Raw genomic sequence first — 10,462 nt, forward strand, 5'->3', positions numbered from 1 at the left:
CCTTGGGAGTGGGGGACAAGTCCCTTTTCATGACCTACTCTGATCTTCATTCCAAGAGTCCATGCAGCTGGCAGGCAGTGGGCAGGATATAGGCAAGAGAGTTACAGCAGCTTCCCAGATGAGCTCTCCAGAAAGATCTTGCCAATAACCACCAGGGAGCATAGAAGGGGGAGATTCTATCATTTGCTTTTTTTTTTTAATTTTTTTATTTTTCAGCGTAACAGTATTCATTATTTTTGCACCACACCCAGTGCTCCATGCAGTCTGTGCCCTCTCCAATACCCACCACCTGGATCCCCCAACCTCCCACCCCCCCACCCCTTAAAAACCCTCAGATTGTTTTTCAGCGTCCATAGTCTCTCATGGTTCACCTCCCCTTCCAATTTCCCTCAACTCCCTTCTCTTCTCCATCTCCCCTTGTCCTCCATGCTATTTGTTATACTCCACAAATAAGTGACCATATGATAATTGACTTTCTCTGCTTGACTTATTTCACTCAGCATAATCTCTTCCAGTCCTGTCCATGTTGCTACAAAAGTTGGGTATTCATCCTTTCTGATGGAGGCATAATACTCCATAGTGTATATGGACCACATCTTCCTTATCATTTGCTTTTGACATCCTGTCATGTTTGCTACATGTTTTTGATAAACACAACATACCTCCTCAAGGTTGGAGCACTATCGCACTCCTCTAAAAACCTCCCCCGCAGACTGTGGGCCTCTATGGAAGCCATGAGTGATTCTACCTGTGGGATTCCTGGCCAATCCTCCTCATCACTACTATCCTCATGTCCACATTGCTCCTCTGGGCCTAAAGACACCAATGGGAAGCCATGATAGAATTCAAGCCTGACCTTTATTTACCTTACCTTCCTTCTTTGCTCAAGCCCCTTTATCCACAGTCCAGGGTGGGCCGGGAGGAGTTGTTTGGAAAGCTGACCCAGCTTAAGAGTGGATTAAAGTTCCTTCTCTAGATGGGAAGGACACTTCAGCCTCCCCTCATGCCTTCCCTTAACACACCACAGTGGAGAGAAGGAGGAGACAGACAGTGCTTTGCTTAGAGACATAGAGTGTATTTTGGGTGGCACTCTGCCCCACCTGCACCATAAGTGAAAATGACAGTAGCAATCCTCTTCAAGGGACACAGATGAGAGCCTACAATGACTTTTGATTGTGTTGGGTCTTCTTGAGCAGGCCAACATTTCCCTCTGAGGTGGGAGGTGAGGTCTAGGGTACATTCCCTGGTTGGGTGGCACAAGCCACTCGAGGACAGTGCCTAGGGCAGTGGCGGGGGTGGCCCAGGACTGAGGCAGAATGGAGTTGGTGAGAGCGGGAGCGGTGCCGGAGCTTACTGTCAGGGGAATGGGGACCATCCAAGAAGGTCAGGCCCTCCTGCTTCTCAGTGGGGGAAGATTGGGCCTTGGAGTCCCCTCTTGTCCTCTCTGTCTTGGTTCGCCCCATGGAACTTTTGGCTGGAGCCAGGCCCCTTTCTGCATTTTCTTTTCTGGTGTTGGCCACTTTCCCAGCTGTGGAGAACATGGGTTCTTCCTGCACTTTGCCTTTTGCCTTGGAGTTAAAACAGTGCAGAAAGGATTTCATCTTACTTCTCAAGCCTGATTCTGGAAGGCTGGGCCTCTTGTGAGTGTGGACCGGCATCACCTGTCCCTGCAAAACCTGACCTTTCAAAGTTTGGCCCTGCAAAGGCTTACCCTGAATGAGTTGGCCCAGGAAAAGCTGACCCTGTGATGCCTGGGGCACCACAGGCTGGGCATTCTTAGGAATCCTTGCTGGTTTGAGGAATACATTAAGCTTGGTTTGACTGCTGTGCAGGTCATTCTTCTCAGATACCTTCACCCCAGGGATTCCTGGAGGTGGCTCTGAAAGCTTAATCTGAGGGTGATGTCGCGTACTGTGTTCACAGGGAGCATCAAGATGAAAGCTACGGCTCCGTCGCCAGGGGCTGTGAGGTGTCCTGTTCAGAAGCATCCCTTCTGGCCTCTGGGCTTCATCAGGGTGGCTTATGTCTCTTGTGGAGGAGTGTGCAAACCCTGCATCTCCTTCTCCATGGTCCCCTGCCAATTTGGGTTTCCCTGGGTCCTCTCTCTTTTCTGCCAGCATGGGGACTTGGGCTGAGTCCTTGCTGTGGCCAGGGCTTTGGGACTCAGGACTCCAGGGCTCCTCCAGGCTGGGGCTGTTCACATTGGCCTCCAACTGAACACAAAGCACCTGGGCCTCTGTCATGTCCCCACTGGGTTGTGATATCTTAGAGGCCCAGTGGGCAGAACCATGAGATACTGCTCTTGAACTAGGTTGCTTCTGGTTCTGCTGCACTGCCTTTAACTCAAGGGCCAGCTGTTCTTTAAGGTGGAGCCATTCTGGATCTGGGACACGAGGAGTGTCTAGTGGGATGGGGAGATCCTGGAGCAATGTTTTTCCTAGGTTCTCTAGACTCTCTAGAGAATCCTGTGTGGATGTGTTGCCTGAGTTTGCTACTGTTTGTTCTCTGGACAGCCTTGCCTTTATGGGAATTCCCAGTTGTATCTCTAGGATCTTCTTTCTTAGATGGAAATTTAGTTTGGCTAAGATCGTTTTCTTGAGTGTATAAGGCCCAGAGGCCTCTGCCTGGCTTTCTAGAGGCACCATCTTGATCAAATCTTCCACCTGCTCTTCAACCTGGAGCTCATCTTCAATGTCTGCACAAGTCTCATTGGCATCTTGAAAGCTTGGCCCAGGACTCAGAGACTGCTCTTCAGATGAGATCATCTGAGTCAGAGGTTCAGTTGGGAATTCACCAGGTCCAGGCACCATTCCTGTGATTACAGCTTGGGTAGAGATTGCCGGTGCCATGGCCCTAGAGAGAGCCACATAATAAAGAGCTGGCAGCCCTGACAAGAAGGCCAGGTACTTGTGCCGCAATGTTGTCTCTAGTTTCTCAATGGCTCCCTCGGACAGGGCTTGGGGCAGCTTAGGGTGTTCAGTGACAGCATCTGGTGAGGCTTGTTGCTGTTGGTCAAGGGCCATTGGTATCCAGGGCATAGCTTTCTGCTGTAGGGCAGGGTCAGTTGCTGCCTGTAGCTCCAAGGGCTTGTTTTCTGGGATGTAAGTGAAGGGAGCCACTTGCAGGCCCCCAGGAATTATGCACTGCCAAGAGCTATATACACGAGCAGGGACCTTGCCCTGCTGAATCTGCCCACATTTGGAGTTGATGTGGCTCTGCAATATTGCCTTGGCCTGGTCAAACAAGTGTGGCATGGGGACTGACTCTGGGTCTGTGATGGGTGAGAATGGGTCACCGGCCTCAGTGACCTCTAGGGCTGTAGGTTGGGGATCATGCACGTTGGCTAGGGCTGTGCTGCTCCAGGACAGAGTTGTCTGATCATTGGGGGATAGAAGTAACTGGATGGATTCCTGGATCTTTTGGGGCAGGCCCCAGCGATGGTGAATTAACTGCCGCTGGAGGTGGAATTCTAGCAGCCTCCGGGCATGCTCTGGGAAGAAGACTAATTCCCTAGTGAAGACTGTGATGGGCTTCACTGGCCAGGAAGTTTTCACTGTCTCAGGAGACTGGCCTTTGCCACATGGCCTATATTGTATGGGGTTCTGGGTGTGCTGAGGTCTCTGGAAAACAGCTGGCAAGCCCCACTGAAGCTGGAGCTGCCTCTGCAGCAGGTGCCACTCCAAGGCATCACACTCGGCCAGGGTCAGAAATGGGACACTTATTTGAGGTTGTTGGTAGTCAGATGGAATGACCCAATTTGGGGAGGATGGGGAAGAGGGTGTGGTTGACTGGGGTGGAGTTTTAGGTAGCAGAGGGAGAATGGAGAGTTCCTTGAAAAGAAAAGGATCCTTCAAAGGATGCTTGGACATGCTCCCATTCATGGAGAAACTTTGAGAGCCTAGGAAGGTGTTAACCAATGATTCACTGTGCAGGGAAGGGAGTCCACAGAATAGCTGGCTGTATTTCTGCTGCATATGGCCCACTGAATCATGATCCTGGTACCCAGGAAGTGCATAGAGACCACTTGAGTCTTCAAGACCTGGAGAGCGCAAGGCCACAGCCATATTATTTGGGATTTGCTGGTGGTGGTGTCTTTGTTCTGGATCCATAATGGACCATTCAGAAACCCAGAAGGCCTGGGTAGGCTGGCTGGCCATACATGAACCCCAGGTCTGGTAGGAATAGGTCCCAAATTTTTCAATAGGGAACTTAGAATTGTTCTTCTGGATGAAAGAAACTGGTTGGTTGTTTACAGGTTGGTAACACAATGGCGGATTTGGCATAAGCTGCCTCAGGGACTCCTCCACACGTCTGGGTAGCCCCCACCTCTGGAAATGCATCCATTTTTTCACATGTACCTCAAGAAGCCTCAGTACTTCAGGACTGAGGAATGGCAGGTGGGCAGGGAGGACAGTAACCACATGCAAGGCCATAGGGTGTGTCAGGGTAGTAATTTCTCGGTTCAGGGTCTGCAGAGAGACCTGGGAATTCAAGGGCTGTGGCCCTTGATTTCCATAGTCAAGGGTGGGGCTACTCTGCAGCATCTCCTGCTGGTTCACTAGAACCCTGGGCTCCTCAAGTCTTGAACAACATAAAGTCTCTGGGCCCGTGGGCACCTCCTGTATTTGAAATCCCTGCCCCAGCTGGAGGTGTTCAGTCCAGCAATCATGGATCTTGACTGTACCAGCTGATTGGACAGTCGACTGTGTTAAGGATTTCTGATCCACTAATTGCAACACTGGGGGGGTTGTAGATCGAAGTGCAAGTGCTTTGGAGTGTAGGGAATGTTGCTGCAGACTCTGGTCAAAAGACACAGTAGACATAGACAAAATCTCTAGGCAAGAGGAACCCTGCAATGGTCCCGATGAAGGGGGAGAGATCAGGGTGTTCTCACCCACCAACAGCTGCTGAATTTCCAGAGCCATGGCATTGCAGATTTCGCAGCAGGTATCTGCACACAGGAGCCGCCTCACACTTCCCTCCTGAGGAAGCCAGCCCTGGCTGGGAAGGGAAGATGACAACAGTTACTGATGGAGTGACACCTGCCTCTTTGTTTGTTTGTTTGGATTGGTTTGCTTTTTTAAATAGGCTCCACACCTAGCATGGAGCCCAGAGCAGGGCTTGAACTCAGAACCCTGAGATTAAGACCCAAGCTGACATCAAGAGTGGGACGTTTAACCGTCTGAGCCACCCAGGCACCCCAACACCTGCCTCTTTGAATATGTGTGGCCTGGAGATTTGGTCCACCCTCCCCTAGTCCTGGGAGCCTTGGGGCCTATACCCCCAGGGTGTTTATCCACCCCCTTTTCCTCCTAGGAATATGCCATTGTCAAGTTATGTTGGGCTGGGCTGGGCTGAGGGTCTGGAGCTTGTTGGGCAAGGTCTCAGACAATCCATGGGAATGCAGGGCCATGAGAGACTAGGAGGTGGGGTACATTCTCTGTTGATCTATGTTGAGAAGCTGAACCAGGAAAAAGGAACAAGGCAGAAGCGGGGGGCCAATGGTTAGCTGATGGGGCATCACCAGGAACATTACCAGGGAGAACGGGGAGTCAGACTCATCTGGGATTAAGAAGGCCATAGCCTGGCATTCATATTCCTAAGCTGTGGAAAATGAGGTCTTTGTGGGAACTCCGCATTCTGGGGATTATGGAGTGTCCTAGCTCCTATACATAGCATCTCTTGAGAGCTAATCCCATTCCTAGAGCTTTTAAGAGGATGACAGGCTCCTTTCTGAGGGCTGTCCCAGGAATTGGCCTCCCTGAAGACAAAACCATGGAGGTAATATCAGCAGGCTCCAGGGGTCTGCCCTTGAATAGCTGTAACTGTAAAGGGAATATGGCCTGGTCATTTATTTGTGCATGCATTTATCTGTTCTCCTGACTGGATAACTTGTCTGTGGCTGAGTGCAAACTCATGTAGCATCTTCAGTGAATTACATAGTAGTGAAATCCTGAATTTCAGGACCACTGTGAACCTAGCCCAGAGCGGAACTGGGAGACTCCTCCTACCTGAGACACCTGATCCCCCTCTGCCCTGGCAACCCTCTCAACCAGTCTTCACCATCCACTGTGTCTGACTCCCTCCCAGACATTATCCCTCTTCTCCTCCCTGCCCCAGGCCAAGCAGAGAAATCATCACAGGGCAGGCTGAGAGTTTGGAGACTACAAAGAAGAAGTGATCACCTTTTCATGACAGAGAGCAGCTCCCATGGCTTCTCAGCTTCTTCCTGGCAAAATTTCCTAGCTGAAAAACCAGGACAGTGTTATAAGAAATGAGAGGATGCAGGGATATCCTATAGGAAGCTGAAGGCCTTGAGTAAAAGGAGGTTGAAAACCCCAAGAGTCAATGCTCTAAGGCATGTCTGTGTACAACTTAACCCATTGCAACATGCTGTCCTGAACCAAATTTCATTTGATCATCACAACCACACTGTGAGTGAGGCAGGATCATGAGACGCCCGTTTCCTGGACCATGAACTGAGACATGAAGTGACTTCCACAGGGTATAAAACTATTAAAAAAAAAGGCTTCTGTCCTACTTCCTCATTCTTCACTCCCAGGGCCAGGTGTAAGGTAGAGAATTTTGGGACATTCCTAGGCTCTGATTTCCCACCCAAGAAAGTCTTCTGGGAGAATTTGTCAGCTGAGGGAATAGGAGACTTCAGTAGTTAGAACACCTGGCTACTTGTTTCAGGGGTCATAGAGGGACAGAGTTAGGGGAATATTGTCCATAGTGAGGGGAGTCAGAACAGAGACTGAGACCTTACCTCTTGTTGCTGCATCTCTTATCTTGACTCTTCGGTGACGCTTAAAGACAAAATGTTAGAGTATGAAGCTGGGACACCATTTTTTTTTTTCATGTTTAAAACATGACAAAGCTAATACACATTTCCTAATCCCTTTCTCTGTGTCTATATTTTATTTATTTCCCTAACTTTTCCTTCCATACCCATTTCTTTTCACCTCAAACTTTCCCTTATCTGCTTGTTTTTTATTTATTTTAAGGCTTTCCCATACTCAATACCTCTCATTTATTTTCCAGGAGAAGTTATGCATGAAGTTTATGATGAAGCGAGAGAAAAAGTAGAACAGATTAAAGGGTGTGTAGGTGTAATAGCCAAAGATTTTCTGTTAACAAATGCCTATAGAAACCACCAACCAGAAAAATTCCACTTATTGGAAGGTAGTCTGAGATCCAGGATGTAGATTCCATTTCATGTAGGTCCCAACCCAAACCAGATTGAAAGGTTCTTTATTTTTCAACTAGTATACACTGTAGGGTGGCCTGGAAAAGAATTATTTCTAGTCTCTGAGAAGTAACATATGAGAGTTACTAAATGCATGGTATAAAAATTAGGGGGTGGTGATAAAAGGAGAGACTCTGAGATCTTAAAAGCTTCTTATCTAAAGCGTTAATTAGTTCAATCATAGTCATAATATTTCCCTACCTGGCAGCAGATCCTTTTAGGTTCCAACCTCAATCCACAGTAACTCCTTGTTACTTGCCAGATAATTAGAAGAATAATGAAGATGAAGCCATAGGTATATAAGGGATACTTGAAATCCCACAGAACAACATTATGGCTCAACATGGTCTAAACCTCATTAGCATGAGGAGACCAACTATCCCTATATCTAGACATTCAGTGTCCTGGTGCCTAATGACTTCCAGTGCTATGCCTTGTCATCTCCGCCTCATAGATGATGGAACCAGGTCACCAGACTGCATCACAAAGCCCTACTGTTTCACAAGGCAGGTGTAGTATCAAAGACTTTTATCTGTCTTAGGGAAGCTTATATGGTGACTTAATCTGTAGATAGTGTTCAGTTGTCTGTAAGGACTACAGAGCCTGGGATTAAAGGTGTCTACTCATAGGCAGTGTCTATGCCTCTACTTTATCTTTACTCAGCCCACTCTATATCGGCCTGATGTCTTGGCTTTCTCCTTTATAACTATCTGGTGACCTGTCCCCAGAAAACTGAATGTTTAGGGACATAGGGAACCTTTTTAGGAAGAGTGGCTTGGACAGAGGAATCTCCATTAACTCCCCTACCTGTACTAGAAATATATCTGTGAAGCACTCTGAGCATAGGGAGGGCAGATTCTGGTTATGGCTTGAGAATGGAGAGCTTTGATATTACAGGTATTGGGTGATGGGGAATCAGAAGTGTATCAAGGGGACCATGGCTTATATAGGAGGAAAAGGGCAAGGTGACATCTTTAAAAGACATTGTGGGAAGCAGGGAGAAATACCTCCTGGTCTGTGTGGCCTCAGGCTTACAGATAAGTGGGAAGAGATATAAACACTGCCTTCCATGGAGATACAGTAATGAGATTCACTTACTGAGCTCTTAAAAGTTAGTTTTCTAGAGCTGTTTTTACCATGTTATAGAATTCTGTCTGCTCATGGATATGACTACCTCCAGAGAGGGGTTAGTGGCCACTTCTGACTTAAGGTCATAAACTAGTTGGTGATCATGGTTAAATCTACTTATCTACTCTGTATCTATGCTATTTGCCTGAAGAGGGTTTTTGGTTTTGTTATTTTTTTAAAACTTGGATTTTTGATAACTTTAAGCAAGCTAGTTGTTTTCTAATTGATTCCTGGGGCCCAAGTCTATTCTCTGCCCATTTATTCATACATTTATGTTACCTGATTGATATCTGTGGTTATTGTCATATTTCTCCAACCTTGAACTTCTGAATTTCCTTGAGAATCTTACCCTGGTGGACAGCAGTCTCACAGCCCAAAAAAATCCTTTTTGTCACGGCTAGCGTGACAAATTGACCAGGAACATGAGGGTAAGAGAATGAAGAAAAGAACTCAAGAAGCAGAGAGATGGGGGCAGGAGGAGCACTGAGAAGGATGTCCAACAGTGCTAAGTTTATTCAAAGCATTAAGGCCATATATATAGTGATATTACAATAGGAGAAGCAATACATCTGTGTCTAGTTAAACAACCATGAGTACCCTTAATAAGTTTCACAATTAACTATAAGCAGACCTCGTGACACCAAACGGCTGATGCCAGTACAATTAATTGTTCTATATTGATACAGCAAACCTGAAAGTAATTTATGGGCTGTACTAGGGCAGCAAGGACCAGCCATGAACTTATGACCCCAACCGAATTGCTCTTATTTGTTTAGCAAGCACGTGGAAAGTCACGTAGGCGAGCGCACAACACATAGCACAGACCCTTTCTCAGTGCTATTCAACTTTTCCCATCCTAAACCTTTCGTTACGTTATTTGGACTTTAAAGGAGGCACAAGTCAGGGCCTGGTTTGGTCCTCGTCTCAAGCCTTATTGTGGCCTCCCACACTTTTGCTCAAAATCTGTGAAGAGGCTATTTTGGTCCCTTCTCTAGCATCCAGTCCTTCACCCACCTGGCATGGTGAGCCCTCTTTTGCTCATTCCTAAGCGGGGCAGTGTCAAGGGTACAAAGACATTTGAGTTGTTTTGCCTTCCAGCTCTCAAGACACTTAAATATCTGGTTACCAAGATAAGACTAATCCAGGATCTATAAAGAACCCCTCAAACTCAACACACACAAAACAGACAATCACATAAAAAAATGGGCAGAAGATATGAACAGACACTTCTCCAATGAAGACATATGAATGGCTATGAGATACATGAAAAAATGTTCATCATCACTAGCCATCAGGGAGATTCAAATTAAAACCACATTGAGATACCACCTTACATCAGTTGGAATGGCCAAAATTAGCAAGACAGCAACATGTGTTGGAGAGGATGTGGAGAAAGGGGAACCCTTTTACACTGTTGGTAGGAATGCAAGTTGGTGCAGCCACTTTGGAGAACAGTGCAGAGATTCCTCAAGAAATTAAAAATAGAGCTTCTCTATGACCCTGCAATTGCACTACTGCAGGTATTTACAGATGTAGTGAAAAGATACAGATGTAGTGAAAAGAAGGGCCATCTCTACCCCAATGTTTATAGCAGCAATGGCCACGGTTGCCAAACTGTGGAAAGAACCAAGATGTCCTTCAACGGACAAATGGATAAGGAAGATGTGGTCCATATACACTATGGAGTATAATGCCTCTGTCAGAAAGGATGAATACCCATTTTTGTAGCAACATGGACGGGACTGGAAGAGATTATGCTGAGTGAAATAAGTCAAGCAGAGAGAGTCAATTATCATATGGTTTCACTTATTTGTGGAGCATAACAAATAACATGGAGGACATGGGGAGATGGAGAGGAGAAGAGAGTTGAGGGAAATTGGAAGGGGAGGTGAGCCATGAGAGACTATGGACTCTGAAAAACAACCTGAGGGTCTTGAAGGGGTGGGGGGGGTTGGAGGTTGAGGGAACAAGGTGGTGGGTATTAGGGAGGGCACGTATTGCATGGAGCACTGGGTGTGGTGCAAAAACAATGAATACTGTTACACCAAAAAGAAATTTTAAAAATTTTAAAAAAAAGACTAATTC

General features: G+C 46.9%; 1 protein-coding gene across 1 annotated transcript; it reads right to left on the minus strand.

Moving 5' to 3' along the window:
- Positions 1-735: 735 nt before the first annotated feature.
- On the minus strand, positions 736-7,702 carry LOC125083605 (protein FAM205A-like). Its single transcript, XM_047700376.1, has 4 exons — positions 7,451-7,702; positions 6,770-6,809; positions 6,186-6,246; positions 736-5,001 (listed from the first exon to the last, which is right to left on the minus strand). Exons 1-4 carry the CDS (start codon positions 7,592-7,594, stop codon positions 1,230-1,232), a joined length of 4,017 nt encoding a protein of 1,338 aa, XP_047556332.1. The 5' UTR covers positions 7,595-7,702; the 3' UTR covers positions 736-1,229.
- Between the last annotated feature and the right edge of the window lie 2,760 nt (positions 7,703-10,462).

This window comes from Lutra lutra, chromosome 13 (genome assembly GCF_902655055.1).
Source record: "Lutra lutra chromosome 13, mLutLut1.2, whole genome shotgun sequence".
Lineage (NCBI taxonomy): Eukaryota > Metazoa > Chordata > Mammalia > Carnivora > Mustelidae > Lutra > Lutra lutra.